This window comes from Oncorhynchus clarkii, chromosome 13, assembly GCF_045791955.1.
Source record: "Oncorhynchus clarkii lewisi isolate Uvic-CL-2024 chromosome 13, UVic_Ocla_1.0, whole genome shotgun sequence".
Lineage (NCBI taxonomy): Eukaryota > Metazoa > Chordata > Actinopteri > Salmoniformes > Salmonidae > Oncorhynchus > Oncorhynchus clarkii.
Genome location: NC_092159.1, coordinates 7,694,037 through 7,715,118, shown reverse-complemented (window position 1 = coordinate 7,715,118; position 21,082 = coordinate 7,694,037). Strand labels below are relative to the sequence as shown.

General features: G+C 41.0%; 1 protein-coding gene and 1 pseudogene across 1 annotated transcript; both read left to right on the top strand.

Annotated features, from left to right (window-relative positions):
* Positions 1–41: 41 nt before the first annotated feature.
* LOC139423687 (large ribosomal subunit protein eL18-like) lies at positions 42–640 on the top strand (annotated as a pseudogene).
* A 1,862-nt stretch (positions 641–2,502) lies between these two features.
* LOC139423693 (zinc finger protein ZFP2-like) lies at positions 2,503–12,043 on the top strand. The gene is made up of 4 exons (XM_071175304.1): positions 2,503–2,623; positions 5,076–5,750; positions 6,138–6,157; positions 10,427–12,043. Exons 2-4 carry the CDS (start codon positions 5,146–5,148, stop codon positions 11,812–11,814), a joined length of 2,013 nt encoding a protein of 670 aa, XP_071031405.1. The 5' UTR covers positions 2,503–2,623; positions 5,076–5,145; the 3' UTR covers positions 11,815–12,043.
* Positions 12,044–21,082: the final 9,039 nt, after the last annotated feature.

Below are 21,082 nucleotides of genomic sequence, written 5' to 3'. Positions count from 1 at the left end.
AACCGGAATTGACATCATTTGTGCGGCCATCAGTGAGATAACTATGTGAGTCTAAGATGGGAGTCGACATCCGACACAAAACAAAGGTGCACCGAAAGGAGCCCAAGAGTCAGGATATCAACCTCAGGCAGGATCCTGATCAAGCTTTACAGATTCCTGGCCCGTCGCTCCACTGCTCCCTTCAACAAGGTGGTCCTCAGGAGGCTCTTCGTGAGCAGGACCCACAGGCCTCCGATATCGGTGTCTCGCATGATCCGTAAAATGAAACTGCCTGGTCGTGAGAACCGAACCGCAGTTATCGTGGGAACCGTCACTGATGATGTCAGAATTCAGGATATCCCCAAGCTCAAGGTGTGCGCTCTGAAGGTGACTGACGGCGCTCGCTGCAGGATCCCAAAGGGGCACCGTGCTGCTGTCAAGACCCCGTAAGGGCAGAGAGGTGTACAGGCATTTTGGAAAAGCCTGTGGAACCCCCCACAGTCACACCAAGCCCTACATTCGCTCCAAGGGCAGGAAGTTTGAGCGTGCTCGTGGGCGCAGATCCAGCCGTGGATACAAGGCCTAAATTATTTTTTGTTTTCCCTGGAATCTAATACAAATAAAGATAGCGATACAAAATGAGGGGAAAAAAAGAGAAAAAACGATGTAGCTAGCAACGCAACGTTTTTACCAAGAAAGAAAATATATAAAGCAATTGAGAGTGATATATACTTGATACATTGTTCAGCCAAGCATTACTGCCACTACCAGAACGCTAGATAACAAAATAGCTTTACTCTATGAAAAGGACAGCTTTAAGTGTAGGTGTGGGGCTTTTGTTTTGCTTGCTACGGTGCTAAACTCGTATCGGAAAATCCTAGACACAGGGCAACAGCACGAACAGTGAGGGGATTTGATCAATGCCCAGGATGAACCAGGTTAGCGTTGAGCCCATTCGCTTTGGAACCGGGCTGTCTCCCGGGAATGCGCCGGGTGCCCTGTTTTGGCCGAGGGTGAAGTCTGCTCAAAACAAAAGTGCCGTAGGTTAAGCAAGTGGAGTAATGAGTTACTAAGCGAATGCACTCAACGCTAACCTGGTTCATCCTGGGCATGAATCAAATCCCCTCACTGTTCTGGGGTTTCACTTGCAAAAATTATTACTTTTGATAAAAGGCTTTGTCTGCCTTCTCAATGAAAACTAGTTTGAAAATTCAAACACATTTAATGGAAAAACGATGTATGTTTCTGAACGATGCTTTGTTGACAACATGCGGCAGATTACTGTTCAATTGAGGGTGCTCCTCTCATACCGCTTTTGCCCCACGGGCCATGCCATAGCTGTGCCAACTTTACTTAAATAAACAACATTCAAACAGAGCATGAGTTTGACTCTTCTTTCACCACCACCATTTTTTATTTTATAATAGCTACAGTGTTAATAACATGATAGCAATTTTAAAAGGTTGTCACCCTATTCAATATACAATATTTAAACTGAAATTCTTCTTTCACTACCACTTATTACCAGACATTCAGAGTTTATTACAGGATATTCAATGATTATAACATGTTACTCTTGCATCTTCAAAGTATTTTGTTGTGAGTTCCCTAGCGTTTCTTCAGAGCCGATGACTGCCTGAAACTCTCCCCACATTGGGAGCAGTGGAAATGCCTCTCTCCTGTGTGAGATAGCTGATGTATCTTCAGAGTTGATAACTGACCTAAAGCATAGCCATACTGGGAGCATTGGTTGGCTGGCTGGCATTGTAAAAAATAATTTGTTCATAACTGACTTGCCTAGTTAAATAAAGGTTGGTATAGTTCTTTCTTTTGTGCGTCTGTTGCTGTGATTTGAGGTGATTTTGAGATTTGAGGTTGGTGTGAATGTTCTATTGCCATACTGGCTGGAAAGGTTCTTATCCCTTGCTTGCTAAGCTAGCCAACTTCGGCTAATTTACAGTCACGTCAAACAGTGCAGCTCAATCTTGCTTATTCACAGTGCTAGGGATAATTTGGGCTCCAAATGTCCAGCCTGTTAAGATTATGCACCTAATAAGTAAAAAAATAAAATAAAAAGTGTCTGAGCTTGACCAATATGTTTTTCTGAAAGTCAAACGTCCTTTTTCAGATAACACACATATATATATATATATATACATATAATATATATATATATATATTCTATGACGTCCAAAAGGAACCATATGGGAGGAATGATCCGATTTATTGATTTTAACAGATAAATGCATGTTGATTAGTGATTTTGGGGTAGTCAGTATGATTTTATCCATATCAATTTTGGGATATTTATTTTCATCCAGTTTCTGGCAAAAACACACATTTTGCATGTAGTTCGTCATAAAACCCGAAGAAGAAGTTTTAATCATGGTTATCGATACTCGACTGCTCTGGTTTGTGTGTGCTGAAGTTGGAAGTAACATTAGACAAGGAAGAGTTAGTCATCTAGATAAGTCTTCAAGCATAGCTGGGTATTCTACTTTACTTTCAAACTACAACGGAAAACTGACATTAGAACAACGTTGTCAAAGGAACATAAAACGAAAGTCAGGAGATATAACGTTACTTCTTTCCCACGTGGACAGAAACGTGCTAGCTAGCTACTGTAGCCTTTCACCTGAATCAGGTAGGTAGCAAAGATTACGGTCACAGTCATACTAGAGCCGAGTTTATGTTTTTGTACACCACATTATTAACCCCTTGTACGATTAGCTAATATTCAGGGCTTTCATTTGATAAAAACTTAATTCCCGGTTTGTGAGGTGGCGACAAACACCCGAAAAGTATTGTTGAACGTTGCTAGCTAACGTAGATAACTATCCAAGTAACTTTAGAAGAATGGAAAATTCTCTATTTAAACTTTTACGATGAACCGAATAACTGTCATTTTCATGTCGACATTACATTGTTGAACGCTATGTTATGAAATCTGCCAAAAGCATAAAGGCTGGTTTACAGACCGTCTATCGACATGTCTGTGTAGACCATTGCCGTAGCAACATCATGAACATTCTATTGTCGTCCGACATCAAACTTGTCGTAAACACAAAACGACAGCCCCTGCATGACATCATCAGCCCTGTGCGCCAAATAACATACTTTCTCTATTTTAACACCAGTAAAACCATCCGTTTAAAAACACATTGAGGAAATGTCAGCCAGGTTCGTTACTTGGTAGCTAGCTAGCTGGCTTGCCAGTTTAAATAATGACCAGAGTATATCCAAAGACTTGTATAACTAATTAAGTGATAATGCCAAAGAAGCCTGTGATTGGAGGATATATTGGCACAGGTGTCATCGAGGGCTGGCAAATCATGCCAATACATCCTCCAAAAACTGGCTTTGTAGTACCTTTTTTTTAATTGACTTTTCTTTGTACATATCCATAAAAATGATATCAGCTGATTCATGATTTTGACTGGCTGATAATAGCTACATGTCTGTCTCCTCCAGACTCCCTACACATTGGAACATATTGAAACAATGTTGCAAATGTCAGAGAGACAGACAGCAGGGTTTATACAAATCTCTGCTGTTGAAAACTAGATGTTAGTCTAAAAGAAATGTGAGATAATGTCTCACATTTGGTACAGTATATGGATGATGTATAAAGGCACATTTAACAGTTAGGCTGTTGATTATAGACCTAATGAAGTTGGGGTTTCCTCACTTTCCTTAGACCATTAAGGAATGGGCTGTTTTCTCGTCTCCTAACTCCACCGCATTGTTCTCAACACCTCTCTCTCTAACATCACTCCATTACTTCTCTCTCTCTAACATCACTCCATTACCTCTCTAACATCACTGCATTACCTCTCTCTCTAACATCACTCCATTACCTCTCTCTCTAACGTCACTCCATTACCTCTCTCTAACATCACTCCATTACCTCTCTCTCTAACATCACTCCATTACATCTCTCTCTCTAACATCACTCCATTACCTCTCTCTCTCTAACATCACTCCATTACCTCTCTAACATCACTGCATTACCTCTCTCTCTAACATCACTCCATTACCTCTCTCTCTAATGTCACTACATTACCTCTCTCTCTCTAACATCACTCCATTACCTCTCTCTATACCATCACTACATTACCTCTCTCTAACAACACTACATTACCTCTCTAACATCACTCCATTACCTCCATTACCTCTCTAACATCACTCCATTACCTCTAACATCACTCCATTACCTCTCTCTCTAACATCACTCCATTACTTCTCTCTCTCTAACATCACTCCATTACATCTCTAACATCACTGCATTACCTCTCTCTCTAACATCACTCCATTACCTCTCTCTCTAACATCACTCCATTACCTCTCTCTCTACATCACTCCATTACCTCTCTCTCTAACATCACTCCATTACCTCTCTCTCTAACATCACTCCATTACCTCTCTCTAACATCACTCCATTACTTCTCTCTCTCTAACATCACTCCATTACCTCTCTCTCTAATGTCACTACATTACCTCTCTCTCTCTCTAACATCACTCCATTACCTCTCTCTCTACCATCACTACATTACCTCTCTCTAACATCACTCCATTACCTCTCTCTAACATCACTCCATTACCTCTCTCTCTCTAACATCACTCCATTACCTCCATTGCCTCTCTCTCTAGCATCACACCATTATCTCCATTACCTCTCTCTCTAACATCACACCAACATGCTGGTTAACTTTTCTATTATGCACATAGCAACATGGTCTAGGAAAAGGCGCCAATTCAACAGCGCCCTGCTGTGATTCAGAACCGCGGAACGCGACCGCATTTGTTTTAAAATATATATATTTTTTATTAGTGTTGTTCTGACAATGTAGCCATATACAATTACAGTAGCACACGTCTTAGACTGATGGACTGTACCATCCCCACGGCCTCCACAATGGATCAGTCCACTCAGACAGGAGCCAATCAGAAAGGGGTCTTACACCATGATTATTATATATATTTTGCTACTGCTCAACTAAAGAAATCTCTGTTGACCAACAGCCAAACAATGGACCAGTCGACTAAATGGAGTCAGCACTAATGTGTTCTAATCTTTCATTTTATTTTCATTACAGGTCATCTAACTGAACTATATCAGTCTTGACATTGACTTCATTGCTGTTGTTGCCACGTGAGCAGGACAATATGAGTGGAGAGAGGGAAACGTTGATGGATGAAATGGAACAGAGTTTATACACTTTAACCAACGACAATTTACGCTGCCTGTGTGAACGCAGTGGAATAGGTGGCAAGGATGGCTCTGATGTTCAAGGAAACAATCACCATCACTCATTGTGCCGTAAAATCCTGGAGGAACTTGGGAAAAATGCAGATTCAATGGAATCGGAGGAGCAGGGAATGTCTTGGTTACTCCAACTGAAAGAGGACATCAGAAAGATACAGGAGGAGGGTATCGGTGCACCTTTGAGTCCCAGCCAATCCATTGATGATGATGATGAAGAATGGGATGAGGACAGGGATTTGTTGCCTAGCAAAGGGCTTGAGGCAGAACCAGCTCCAGAGAGACACACACCAGAGCAGAGGGAGAAGAGAGTGAGTGGGTCCCCCTCTCTGTCCTCTCCTGGTAATGCCTTACTGCAGGGTCTGAAGAAAGTGAGTGGGTCCCCCTCTCTGTCCTCTCCTGGTAATGCCTTACTGCAGGGTCTGAAGAGGGTGTCTGTGCGGCTGGTCGACTGCAGGAAAACACCAGGGTTGAGAGGAACTGCTGGAGGAGGAGACGACGAGGAGGAAGGAGACGAGGAGGAGGAAGGAGACGAGGAGGAGGAAGGAGACGTGGAGGAGGAAGGAGACGAGGAGGAGGAAGGAGACGAGGAGGAGGAAGGAGACGAGGAGGAGGAAGGAGACGAGGAGGAGGAAGGAGACGTGGAGGAGGAAGGAGACGAGGAGGAGGAAGGAGACGAGGAGGAGGAAGGAGACGAGGAGGAGGAAGGAGACGAGGAGGAGGAAGGAGACGAGGAGGAGGAAGGAGACGAGGAGGAGGAAGGAGACGTGGAGGAGGAAGGAGACGAGGAGGAGGAGGAAGGAGACGAGGAGGAGGAGGAAGGAGACGAGGAGGAGGAAGGAGACGAGGAGGAGGAAGGAGACGAGGAGGAGGAAGGAGACGAGGAGGAGGAGGGAGGAGACGTGATTCATCAAAGTAAGTGCAGCAGGATACCTTTTGTTTTGGTTCCATTGTGAAGTTTAGATGTTGTTTTCTAACATTACAGTGCAGTCCAGGGGCCTCTATCAACGTTTAGTTGTTGTTTTCTAACATTACAGTGCAGTCCAGGGGCCTCTATCAACGTTTGTAAGTTGCATCAACACCTTTGTGTGTAACATTGTGGAATCGTTAAGAGGACAGTGACATACCAAATCCAATCAAATGTATTTTTCACACGTGCCGAATACAACCGGTATTGCTGTGAAATGCTTGCTTAAAATGCAAAGGTTTTAATTTAATGCCTCATGTAATGCACTCTCCCTGCCCTCTAACATCGCATCCATTACCCCGCTTTCTAACATCACCCCATTACCCTGCCCTCTAACATCACTCCCCCTGTCCTCTAACATCACTCCCCCTGCCCTCTAACATCACTCCCCCTGCCCTCTAACATCACTCCCCCTGCCCTCTAACATCACTCCATTACCCTGCCCTCTAACATCGCTCCATTACCTCTCTCTCTGACATCGCTCCATTACCTCTCTAACATCACTCCATTACCTCTCTCTCTCTCACATCACTCCATTACCCCTCTCTCACACCACTCCATTATCTCTCTAACATCACTCCATTACCTCTCTCTCTCACATCACTCCATTACCTCTCTCTCTCACATCACTCCATTACCTCTCTCGCTCACATCACTCCATTACCTCTTTCTCTCACATCACTCCATTACCTATATCTAACATCGCTCCATTATCTCTCTGACATCACTCCATTATCTTTCTGCCTCTGCCCCATCTCTCTGTCTATCCTCTCTCACATCACTCCATTACCTCTCTCTTTGCCTCTGCCCATCTCTGTCTATCCTCCCTCCCTCTCTTACATCACTCCATTACCTCTCTCTTTGCCTCTGGTCATCTCTGTCTATCCTCCCTCTCACATCACTCCATTACCTCTCTCTTTGCCTTTGCCCCATCTCTCTGTCTATCCTCCCTCACTTTTGCTCCATTGTCTCCTACTTTTAACATCTCTACCGTGACTCGGTCTGCCCTCCCTTTCTGCCACTGCACCCCCCTGCTGGTAAGGCACCTGGACTACTGTTCAGAGAGATTGGCTTCATCACTACTTGTTTTTTGTAAGAATTGTTGACGTGCTGAATGCACCGAGGTGTCTGTTTTTAAACTAGTAGCACACAGCTCGGACATCCCATGCATACCCCTCGACATGCCACCAGAGGTCTCTTCACAGTCCCTAAGTCCAGAACAGACTATGGGAGGCGCACAGTACTACATAAAACTTCAAAATGCTTCATCGAAATGTTCAGCTGTGTGTCGTCCGCATAGCAGTGAAAGTTGACATTGTGTTTCCGAATGACATCACCAAGAAGTAGAATATATAGTGAAAAAAATAGTGGTCCTAAAATGGAACCTTGAGGAACAACAAAACTTACAAATCTTTCCGACAACCAAGCAAGAACTTGTCCATGTTAGACCAATTAGGGTTTCCAATCTCTCCAAAATAATCTGGTGATCGATGGTGTCAAAAGCGTCAGTAAGGTCTAGGAGCACGAGGACAGATGCAGAGCCTTGTACTGGCTTCCTTCTTTTCACTCTGTCATTTAGGTTAGTATTATAGAGTAACTACAATGTTGTTGATCCGTCCTCAGTTTTCTCCTATCACAGCCATTAAAGTTTTTGTTTTAAAATGACCATTGGCCTCATGGTGAAATCCCTGAGCAGTTTCCTTCCTCTCCGGCAACCGCGTTAGGAAGGACACCTGTATATTTGTCAGTGGTGTAAAGTACTTAAGTAAAAATACTTTGAAGTACTACTTAAGTTGTTTTGTAGGGTATCTGTACTTTACTATTTTATATTTTTGACAACTTTTACTTTTACTTCACTACATTCCTAAAGAAAATAATGTACTTTTTACTCCTTACATTTTCCCTGACACCCAAAAGTACTTGTTACATTTTGAATGCTTAGTTGGACAGGAAATGGTCCAATTCACACATCCCTGGTCATACCTACTGCCTCTGATCTGGCGGACTCACTAAACACAAATGCATCGTTTGTAAATTATGTCTGACTGTTGGAGTGTGCCCCTGGCTATCCGTAAATACAATAAAAAACATTGTGATGTCTGGTTTGCTTAATATAAGGAATTTTAAATTACTCATACTTTTACTCTTGATACTTAAGTATATTTTAAAACAAAATACTTTTAGACTTTTACTCCAGTAGTATGTTACTGGATGACTTTTACTTGAGTCATTTTCTATTAAGGTATCTTTACTTCTACTCAAGTATGACAATTGGGTACTTTTTCCACCACTGATATTTATAGTGACTGGGTGTATTGATACACCATCCAAAGTGTAATTAATAACTTCACCAGGCTCAAAAGGATATTCAATTACTGGTATTATTATTATTTTTTAATTCCTAAACTTATTTAGGCTTTCCATAACAAATTGGTTGAATACTTGTTGTTTGAATACTTACATTTTAAGCTTTTCACTTTAAATTAATTTGTAGAACTCTAAAACTCTGTAGAACTCTAGAACTCTTTGTAGAATTTGTAGAACTCTAGAACTCTAAAAAGATAATTCCACTTTGACATTATGGGGTATTGTATGTAAATTAATTCTGTAACACAAACAATGTGGGAAAGATAAAGGGTGTGAATACTTTCTGAAGGTATTCAGACCCCTCAACTTCTTCCAATTTCGTTAGGTTACAGCCTTATTCTGAAATTGATTAAATAGTTTTTTCCCTCATCAATCTCCACACAATACCCCATAATGACAAGGCAAAACAGCTTCTTATAAATGTTTGCTAATTTATATATATATATAAATATGAAAACACATTTACATAGGTATTCAGACCCTTTATTCAGTACTTTGTTGAAGCACCTTTTGGCAGTGATGACAGCCTCTAGTCTTCTTGGGTATGACACTACAAGCTTGGCACACCTGTATTTGGGGAGTTTCTCCCATTCTTCTCTGCTTGAGGTTGGATAGGGAGCGCTGCTGCACAGCTATTTTCAGGTCTCTCCAGAGATGTTAGATTGAGTTCAAGTCCAGGCTCTGGCTGGGCCACTCAAGGACATTCAGAGAATTGTCTCGAAGCCACTCCTGCATTGTCTTGGCTGTGTGCTTAGGGTCATTGTCCTGTTGTAAGGTGAACTTTCACCCCAGTCTGAGGTCCTGAGCGCTCTGGAGTAGGTTGTCATCAAGGATCTCTCTGTACTTTGCCTCGATCCTGACTTGTCTCCCAGGCCCTGCCGCTGAAAAACATCCCCACAGCATGATGCTGCCACCACTATGCTTTACCGTGGGATGGTGCCAGGTTTCCTCCAGACGTGGCACTTGGCATTCAAGCCAAAGAGTTTCATCAGACCAGATAATCTTGTTTCTCATGGTCTGAGAGTCTTTAGGTGCCTTTTGGCAAACTCCAAGCGAGCTGTCATGTGCCTTTTACTGAGGAGTGCTGCAGAGATGGTTGTCCTTCTGGAATGTTCTCCCATTTCCACAGAGGAACTCTAGAGCTCTGTCAGTGACCATTGGGTTCTTGGTCACCTCCCTGACCAAGGCGCTTCTGCCCCGATTACTCAGTTTGGTTGGGCGGTCAGCTCTAGTGTCTTGGTGGTTCCAAACTTCTTCTATTTAAGAATGATGGAGGCCACTGTGTTCTTGGGGACCTTCAATGCTGCATACATTTTTTGGTACCCTTCCCCAGATCTGTGCCTCGACACAATCCTGTCTCGGAGCTCTACGAACAATTCCTTCGACCTCATGGCTTGGTTTTTGCTGTGACATGCACTGTCAACTGTGAAACCTTATGTAGACCGATGTGTGCCTTTCCAAATCATGTTCAATCAATTGGATTTACCACAAGTTGACTCCCAAGTTGTAGAAACAGCTCAAGGATGATCAATGGAAACAGGATGCACCTGAGCTCAATTTCAAGTCTCATAGCAAAGGGCCTGAATACTTAGGTACATGTTTTTGTATTTTTAATAAATGTGCAAAAATGTCAACCTGCTTTCGCTTGGTCATTATGGGGTATTGTGTGTAGAGTGCTGAGGATTGTTTATTTATTGAATCCATTTTAGAAAAATGCTGTACCGTAACAAAATGTGGAAAAAGTAAAGGGGTCTGAATATTTCCAGAAGGCACTGTAATACCTCAATATGATGTCACTTCTGTTTGGACAAACTGTATTCACTGTTTGTTTGATTGTTTCTTTCACACAGGAGAGAGATGTGGCAACCGTGGATCTTCTGGGGAGCCTCAACAACAACCTCATCATGCTGACGACCCAGACTGGAGTCTCGCCACATCAAAACACTTCCACAAACAACCACAGAGACATGCAGGGAAGAAACCTCACCACTGCTATGACTGCGGAAAGAGTTTCAGTGTTTTATCAGGCTTGAAAATCCATCAATGCACCCACACTGAAAATAAACCATTCCAATGCTCCAAGTGTGGGAAAGGTTTTGCAAACAACCACTATCGAAAAATACATGAGAAAACAGTACATGAGCCTCCCACAGAAAGGTCTTACCACTGCTCTGACTGCGGGAAGAGCTACAGTTTTTTATCAACCTTCAAAAACCATCAAAGAAAACACACAGGAGAGAAACCATTCCAATGCTCCAAGTGCAAGAAAAGTTTTGCTCAGAAATCCACTCTGAAAGCCCACGAGCAAACACACATTCCTGCCGCAGAAAGGCCTTACCAATGCTCCCACTGCGAGAAGAAGTTTTGTATTTCGGCATCCTTTAATTTCCATATGAGAATGCATACTGAAGAGAAACCATTCCAATGTTCAGACTGTGGAATGCGGTTCATTCAAGCCTATTTACTGAAATCACACAAGTTTAAACACAAGCCCACTGAAGAAAAGCCCTTCAGCTGCTCAGAATGTGGTGCGGGTTTTGCCACGAAAGGTAGTCTCAAATTTCACCAGCTGATGCACAACCCAAGAGAGAGACCTTACCGCTGTTCTGAGTGTGGTCATTGTTTCTCTCATCTGATATATCTGAAGAAACACCAGAAGAGACACAGTAAAGAGAAGTCCATTGTCTGTGAGCTGTGTGGGAAGACCTTCAACCATCCAAGCAACTTCAGAACGCACATGAAGATACACCAAGGAGTGAAACCGTACCACTGCTCCGACTGTGGCAGGAGCTTCATATTCCGCCAAGGTTTAACAAAACACCAGCGTGTGCACACCGGAGAGATGCCATACGTCTGCGATCAATGTGGGAGGAGGTTTTCTCAGTCCAATTCTTTGGTGACTCACCAGCGAACACACACCGGAGTGAAACCTTACCCATGCTTTGTCTGTGGGAAGAGCTTCAGTCGGTCACAAAACCTGGCTGCACACAAGAGAACTCATACCGGAGAGAAGCCTCATGCCTGTGATCAGTGCGGGAAGAGGTTTTCCCGAACCGACGCACTGGCTGTACACAAGCGCACTCACACTGGAGAGAAGCCTTACAGCTGTGATATATGCAGGGAGACATTCACCTATTTAGTAGCTATGTTGAAACATAAGAATGGACATGGACATCCTGCAGGTGATGTACTCTGTGCTGAATGTCCTCAGGACGATTCCAGCTCTGTCTATGAATAGAGAATAACTTTGTTTAACTTGCAGAAGACCTCAATTTGTTGTTTTACTTACAGTCTAACCCCCAGAGAGAGAGAGACACAAACACTCACACACGCAGACAAACCCAGAGGGCGGCAGGTAGCCTAGCGGTTAAGAGCGTTCGACCGGTAACCGAAAGATCGCTCATCTGAATCCCTGAGTCGGCAAAGGTTAGAAGGAAGAAAATCTGCCGTTCTGCCCTTGAGCAAGCCACTTAGCCCCCATCAACTGCTCCCCAGGCACATATGACGTGGATTAAGGCAGCTCGCCGCACCTCTGTGATTCAGAGTGTTTAGATGCGGAATGTTGAAGGCGTTTAGTGGTGCAACTGGCTTGTTATCCCTCATTTCCTTTCCACCCAGAGGAATTGGGAACACAGAGTGGTTACTATGAGTTTTGAGAGTAGTTACTGTGGTTTTTGAAAGCAAGGATTGTGGCTTTAAATAGTCTGAAATCATAATGTTGTGTTGTATACATACACACCTGACAGGTGTAGGATCAGGTTCCTCTCCCCCAAATCCTATCTTTTAGCATTAGTGGGGAAAATGCTAAACTGACACAAGATCATTATCTAGGGGCAACTTTACCCTACACTTGCCCCTTCCCTGGCGGCTATTCCAGATAGCAGATTCATTGAGGTACTGTCCTAAATATTCTCTATTCTCCAATTTTTTTGGGACAAATATAGACTTGAAATTGGCATAGTAGTGGTAGTACATATACAAGAAGGAGTGGCTTCCGTCTGGCAACTCTACCATAAAGGAGTGCTGCAGAGATGGTTGTCCTTCTGGAAGGTTCTCCCATCGCCACAGAGGAGCTCTGTCAGTGTGACCATCAGGTTCTTGGTCACTTCCGCCCCAACCTCAGTTTGTTCGGGCAGCCAGCTCTAGGAAGTGTCTTGGTGGTTCCAAACTTCTTCCATTTTAGAATGATGGAGGCCACTGTGTTCTTGGGGACCTGCAATGCTGCAGAAATGTTTTGGTGCCCTTCCCCAGATCTGTGCCTCGACACAATCCTGTCTTGGAGCTCTACGGACAATTCCTTCAACCTCATGGCTCGGTTTTTGCTCTGACATACACTGTCAACTGTGGGACCTTATATAGACAGGTGTGTGCCTTTCCAAATCATGTCCAATCAATTGATTTTACCACAGGTGGACTCCATTCAAGTTGTAGAAACATCTCAAGGATGATCAATGGAAACAGGATGCACCTGAGCTCAATTTTGAGTCTCAGTGGGTCTGAATACTTATGTAAATAAGGTATATCTGTTTTTTATATTTTTTTAATATAAGTTTGCAAAGATTTGTAAAACCTGTTTTCGCTTTGTCATTATGGGGTATTGTGTGTAGGAAAATATTTTCTTTAATCGTTTTTAGAATAAGGCTGTGACGTAAAAAATGTGGAAAAATCAAGAGGTCTGAATCCTTTTCCGAATGCAGTGTACATTCACACACAAACAATGAAAGCACATGGCAAAAGCTGGCTCCTAATTACTGATTACAATTATTTGACGAGCAAGCTTTTTTATTTTTGTTTTTATGTTGCTTAAACATACCTAGTATTACATTAACATCATGGACATTGTGACTGAAATAATTTCAAATACTTTATCTGGGCTTGACTGAGTTTGACTGACGTATTAATAGTTGTAAAATAAGATAAGGACTGCAAGGGATTATGGATGTGTCAGTAGGTGGCAAGCTTGGCTCCGCTGTTCCAAGGATAGAATCACCACGCTCATTGTGCTGTAAAATCCTGGAGGAATTTGGGTAAAATGCAGATTCAATGGAATCGGAGGAGCAGGGAATGTGTTGTTTCCATAGCGATTACCACAATCGGGTTTGCATTGAACTGTTCTGTACTTAACTCCCTGTGACGTCAACTAGTCCAAATGTAAATCCTGTTGTTTAACAAATACAATAGAGCCTTCAAAAAGTTGGGGCTGATTTATCAGCTCAGTATTCGGTACTAAAACATTTACTTGGATTTACTCCAATTCTGGACAGTGTTCCACGTAATGGAAACAGATTATTGTTTTAGATGACATTACCTTCTTATTTAAATCACTGGTATATTCAAACTATCAAATTGAATAATAATAATTGGAAATGGTCAAAAACGTATCTTATATCTGCCCCAAATTGTCCCTCTGTGTTCCTTACAGCCTGTTTGAGTTCAGTACCACTCACTTTCACTGGAGGCTTATCTATTTGTCCAAAGGAAGCTTATATATTTGTCCACAGGAAGCTTATCTATTTGTCCACAGGAAGCTTATCTATTTGTCCACAGGAAGCTTATCTATTTGTCCACAGGAAGCTTATCTATTTGTCCACAGGAAGCTTATCTATTTCTCCACAGGAAGCTTATCTATTTGTCCACAGGAAGCTTATCTTTAACCCAAACACCAGATGACAGCCTCTAGTTTAATATCAGTCCCAAGGCTCAATCCCTCCGTCATGTGACCTTGTATTGAAACCTTTACTTCTTCAAATTACTAAGATATTGCATTATTAGAGTGCTATCTGAAAGCCGCTAATATTACCATTCACTTTGTTACTTTCACTAGTCTCCATATCTGTTTCCTTCAACTAGGAGCCTCCCTTTCTTCCCAATAGGTAAGACCCTCTCAATCACTACTGCTAATGCACATAGATCACACTCAAACTATGTTCTGCTTTTACACCTATTGTAAGGTTTTAAAACAAACAAAACAAACATGATAACGTTCTCCTTATTGGAAGGCATTGTTTGCATTTTAGCCTAACCTAACAATGTTACTTTCTGCTTCACACTCATTAAATGTCTTATTTTGAGATTGATCTGTAATGTACCGAAATTATAAAATACACCAGCCAACTCAGAAGGGGAGATGTAAACTTTGGAGGGAGCTTCCTTTTTAAGGTAACTCTCGAGACTAGAGTTTCTTTCTGGGATCAACAGTTATTATAATGGAGTCTGCCTCTCATACTCATCAGTGCCAATGGAAGCACCTTTACCCATGTCAGGCATGTTTCACCAATTTGTTTAATAAATGTTATTTTCAGAGTTTGGTTCAACGTTGTTAGTCGTGCACAACCCCACCACCTGTGAAATGTTCTGCAGACACAGTAAAAACCCTACTGTACATAAATATCTATTTACAAGCGCCACCATCCCTCCTTTTGACACATGGTCTTGACTTATGTGGCAAGAAATTGGAAAGTACAACGCGGCACGGACGGTCTGCTCCAGTGGTCCAGCCATACACGCCAGGCGTCCTTCTCTGATGCATCAGCCGTTGCCTGCAAAGCAATGATGTCATTAGTGGAAGCAGGAACTGCTGCCATCTGTAGGAGGGAAAATAGAAGATGAGGCAGCCATTTTGGCTGTGCAGTCAGCCTTAGCGTTCCCCAGAGAAAGGTTATCGTTAGAGGAAGAATGTGCCCGATTTGATTATAGAAACAGAGGACGGCAGCTGGACAGACTGTAAGAGACGAAACAAGATTACTGTGTGCAATCTGTTTTCTAGACGAGGTCAAAACCCCTCTATTCTTCCACAATGTTAAAAAAAATAATGCACTATACCAAATGCATATCTACTGTCAGTGTAGATGTTAACAGAGCTCTCTCTACTGTCAGTGTAAATGTTAGCAGAGCTCTCTACTGTCAGTGTAAATGTTAACAGAGCTCTTATCTACTGTCAGTGTAAATGTTAATAGAGCTCTCTCTACTGTCAGTGTAAATGTTAACAGAGCTCTCTCTACTGTCAGTGTAAATGTTAACAGAGCTCTTATCTACTGTCAGTGTAAATGTTAACAGAGCTCTTATCTACTGTCAGTGTAAATGTTAACAGAACTCTCTCTACTGTCAGTGTAAATGTTAACAGAACTCTCTCTACTGTCAGTGTAAATGTTAACAGAACTCTACTGTCAGTGTAAATGTTAACAGAGCTCTCTACTGTCAGTGTAAATGTTAACAGAGCTCTCTCTGTCAGTGTAAATGTTAACAGAGCTCTTATCTACTGTCAGTGTAAATGTTAACAGAGATGTCCTTGGCCAAAATACACAAGCTCTAGTCAAGCCAAATAGTTCTGCTGCCTATGCAATCGACCAAAGAAATGAAGTCTGGATTGTCTAACGGGGTGTCTCTCGAGTCCAACCTATGGCTACAATCAACTACAGTCATGGTCTTCACCGGCATCTGCTGTAGGGAGAAGAGTTGAAGGGTTAAGAATTGTACATCGTTTCAGAGTAACATATGGGACATTGTCAACAGGATAGTCTTGCACGTTTTTGCCTGTGTAATAATTGTGTGCACAGCATGAGGCACATGTACGGTCAGAGGAGACATTGCCACAATATCAGAACTTGGCAAAAACAGTCCAGACCAACTTCACTCGTCTCCATCTTTCTCCCATAAACACAGTCCTGCAGCGGTTGAACTAATTAATTGCCTCTAATCTATCTTTGGAGAGGGCGCGACCCTCAGAAGTAATGTCATGACCCAAATATTTACCGGCGCTCCAGCATAATTGCATTTTGATAGATTACAAAAATAGATTACAGGCTTTCCCTAAACCTGTTATGCCCTCTCCAAAAATAGATTACAGACAATTTAATCTTTCCCTAAACCTGTTATGCCCTCTCCAAGAATAGATTACAGACAATTAAATCTTTCCCTAAACCTGTTATGCCCTCTCCAAAAATAGATTACAGACAATTAAAGCTTTCCCTAAACCTGTTATGCCCTCTCCAAGAATAGATTACAGACAATTAAATATTTCCCTAAACCTGTTATGCCCTCTCCAAGAATAGATTACAGACAATTAAATCTTTCCCTAAACCTGTTATGCCCTCTCCAAAAATAGATTACAGACAATTAAATCTTTCCCTAAACCTGTTATGCCCTCTCCAAGAATAGATTACAGACAATTAAATCTTTCCCTAAACCTGTTATGCCCTCTCCAAAAATAGATTACAGACAATTAAATATTTCCCTAAACCTGTTATGCCCTCTCCAAGAATAGATTACAGACAATTAAATCTTTCCCTAAACCTGTTATGCCCTCTCCAAATATATATTACAGACAATTAAATCTTTCCCTAAACCTGTTATGCCCTCTCCAAAAATAGATTACAGACAATTAAATCTTTCCCTAAACCTGTTATGCCCTCTCCAAGAATAGATTACAGACAATTAAATCTTTCCCTAAACCTGTTATGCCCTCTCCAAATATATATTACAGACAATTAAATCTTTCCCTAAACCTGTTATGCCCTCTCCAAAAATAGATTACAGACAATTAAAGCTTTCCCTAAACCTGTTATGCCCTCTCCAAATATATATTACAGACAATTAAATCTTTCCCTAACCCTGTTATGCCCTCTCCAAAAATAGATTACAGACAATTAAAGCTTTCCCTAAACCTGTTATGCCCTCTCCAAAAATATATTACAGACAATTAAAGCTTTCCCTAAACCTGTTATACCCTCTCCAAAAATATATTACAGACAATTAAATCTTTCTCTAAACCTGTTATGCCCTCTCCAAATATATATTACAGACAATTAAATCTTTCCCTAAGCCTGTTATGCCCTCTCCAAATATATATTACAGACAATTAAATCTTTCCCTAAACCTGTTATGCCCTCTCCAAGAATAGATTACAGACAATTAAAGCTTTCCCTAAACCTGTTATGCCCTCTCCAAGAATAGATTACAGACATTTAAAGCTTTCCCTAAACCTGTTATGCCCTCTCCAAAAATAGATTACAGACAATTAAATCTTTCCCTAAACCTGTTATGCCCTCTCCAAAAATAGATTACAGACATTTAAATCTTTCCCTAAACCTGTTATGCCCTCTCCAAAAATAGATTACAGACAATTAAAGCTTTCCCTAAACCTGTTATGCCCTCTCCAAGAATAGATTACAGACAATTAAAGCTTTCCCTAAACCTGTTATTCCCTCTCCAAGAATAGATTACAGACATTTAAAGCTTTCCCTAAACCTGTTATGCCCTCTCCAAAAATAGATTACAGACAATGAAATCTTTCCCTAAACCTGTTATGCCCTCTCCAAAAATAGATTACAGACATTTAAATCTTTCCCTAACCCTGTTATGCCCTCTCCAAGAATAGATTACAGACAATTAAATCTTTCCCTAAGCCTGTTATGCCCTCTCCAAATATATATTACAGACAATTAAATCTTTCCCTAAACCTGTTATGCCCTCTCCAAAAATAGATTACAGACATTTAAATCTTTCCCTAAGCCTGTTATGCCCTCTCCAAAAATAGATTACAGACATTTAAATCTTTCCCTAAACCTGTTATGCCCTCTCCAAATATATATTACAGACAATTAAATCTTTCCCTAAACCTGTTATGCCCTCTCCAAGAATAGATTACAGACATTTAAATCTTTCCCTAAACCTGTTATGCCCTCTCCAAGAATAGATTAGACATTTAAATCTTTCCCTAAACCTGTTATGCCTACTCCAAAAATAGATTACAGACAATTAAATCTTTCCCTAAACCTGTTATGCCCTCTCCAAAAATAGATTACAGACATTTAAATCTTTCCCTAAACCTGTTATGCCCTCTCCAAGAATAGATTACAGACAATTAAATCTTTCCCTAAACCTGTTATGCCCTCTCCAAAAATAGATTACAGACAATTAAAGCTTTCCCTAAACCTGTTATGCCCTCTCCAAGAATAGATTACAGACATTTAAATCTTTCCCTAAACCTGTTATGCCCTCTCCAAAAATAGATTACAGACAATTAAAGCTTTCCCTAAACCTGTTATGCCCTCTCCAAGAATAGATTACAGACAATTAAATCTTTCCCTAAACCTGTTATGCCCTCTCCAAATATATATTACAGACAATTAAATCTTTCCCTAAACCTGTTATGCCCTCTCCAAAAATAGATTACAGACAATTAAAGCTTTCCCTAAACCTGTTATGCCCTCTCCAAATATATATTACAGACAATTAAATCTTTCCCTAACCCTGTTATGCCCTCTCCAAAAATAGATTACAGACAATTAAAGCTTTCCCTAAACCTGTTATGCCCTCTCCAAAAATATATTACAGACAATTAAAGCTTTCCCTAAACCTGTTATACCCTCTCCAAAAATATATTACAGACAATTAAATCTTTCTCTAAACCTGTTATGCCCTCTCCAAATATATATTACAGACAATTAAATCTTTCCCTAAGCCTGTTATGCCCTCTCCAAATATATATTACAGACAATTAAATCTTTCCCTAAACCTGTTATGCCCTCTCCAAAAATATATTACAGACAATTAAATCTTTCCCTAAACCTGTTATGCCCTCTCCAAGAATAGATTACAGACAATTAAAGCTTTCCCTAAACCTGTTATGCCCTCTCCAAGAATAGATTACAGACATTTAAAGCTTTCCCTAAACCTGTTATGCCCTCTCCAAAAATAGATTACAGACAATTAAATCTTTCCCTAAACCTGTTATGCCCTCTCCAAAAATAGATTACAGACATTTAAATCTTTCCCTAAACCTGTTATGCCCTCTCCAAAAATAGATTACAGACAATTAAAGCTTTCCCTAAACCTGTTATGCCCTCTCCAAGAATAGATTACAGACAATTAAAGCTTTCCCTAAACCTGTTATGCCCTCTCCAAGAATAGATTACAGACATTTAAAGCTTTCCCTAAACCTGTTATGCCCTCTCCAAAAATAGATTACAGACAATGAAATCTTTCCCTAAACCTGTTATGCCCTCTCCAAAAATAGATTACAGACATTTAAATCTTTCCCTAACCCTGTTATGCCCTCTCCAAGAATAGATTACAGACAATTAAATCTTTCCCTAAGCCTGTTATGCCCTCTCCAAATATATATTACAGACAATTAAATCTTTCCCTAAACCTGTTATGCCCTCTCCAAAAATAGATTACAGACATTTAAATCTTTCCCTAAACCTGTTATGCCCTCTCCAAGAATAGATTAGACATTTAAATCTTTCCCTAAACCTGTTATGCCTACTCCAAAAATAGATTACAGACAATTAAAGCTTTCCCTAAACCTGTTATGCCCTCTCCAAGAATAGATTACAGACATTTAAATCTTTCCCTAAACCTGTTATGCCCTCTCCAAAAATAGATTACAGACAATTAAAGCTTTCCCTAAACCTGTTATGCCCTCTCCAAGAATAGATTACAGACATTTAAATCTTTCCCTAAACCTGTTATGCCCTCTCCAAAAATAGATTACAGACATTTAAATCTTTCCCTAAACCTGTTATGCCCTCTCCAAAAATAGATTACAGACATTTAAATCTTTCCCTAAACCTGTTATGCCCTCTCCAAGAATAGATTACAGACAATTAAATCTTTCCCTAAACCTGTTATGCCCTCTCCAAAAATAGATTACAGACAATTAAAGCTTTCCCTAAACCTGTTATGCCCTCTCCAAGAATAGATTACAGACATTTAAATCTTTCCCTAAACCTGTTATGCCCTCTCCAAAAATAGATTACAGACAATTAAAGCTTTCCCTAAACCTGTTATGCCCTCTCCAAGAATAGATTACAGACAATTAAATCTTTCCCTAAACCTGTTATGCCCTCTCCAAATATATATTAGACACTTTCCCTCTCCCCTCCCAGGTCACCCAATCAGCTGCTTCCATCACTTCCTTCATCCAAACACCCACATCTTTCCATTGTGTTCCAGGAGCTTTTGAAAAGCTACAATGGGGAACAGAGCCAGGGACTTCATACAGACTCGTCTTAGTATCCGTCAGCTCCAGCTGCTATGAAGTTTTCTCCTCCTTATATCCCATTCATGGTTATCTCGACCTTCCCTTTTTGTATTGACCATTCTGTTGGTATTCAGGGTCCACTTCGCATGAGGGAACAGCAGCAGTACAATGTAGGTATTCAGGCACTTTTATTTGATTTATTTCACCTTTATTTAACCAGGTAGGCAAGTTGAGAACAAGTTCTCATTTACAATTGCGACCTGGCCAAGATAAAGCAAAGCAGTTCGACACGTACACCGACACAGAGTTACACATATACAGTCAATAATACAGTATAAACAAGTCTATTTACGATGTGAGCAAATGAGGTGAGATAAGGGAGGTAAAGGCAAAAAAAGGCCATGGTGGCAAAGTAAATACAATATAGCAAGTAAAACACTGGAATGGTAGATTTGCAGTGGAAGAACACTTCCCAGTGAGCATACAAGGGGGGAGGGAGCGATTGCTCTCTCAGCTGTCC

Bases quoted from the DNA above. Each gene is read 5' to 3' on its own strand.
- LOC139423693 (XM_071175304.1), top strand. From the start codon at position 5,146: ATGAGTGGAGAGAGGGAAACGTTGATGGATGAAATGGAACAGAGTTTA. The intron at 5,751-6,137 runs AGGAGACGAGGA...GGAGGAGGAGGG, and splicing joins GGAGGAGACGACGAGGAGGA to AGGAGACGTGATTCATCAAA. The intron at 6,158-10,426 runs GTAAGTGCAGCA...TCTTTCACACAG, and splicing joins AGGAGACGTGATTCATCAAA to GAGAGAGATGTGGCAACCGT.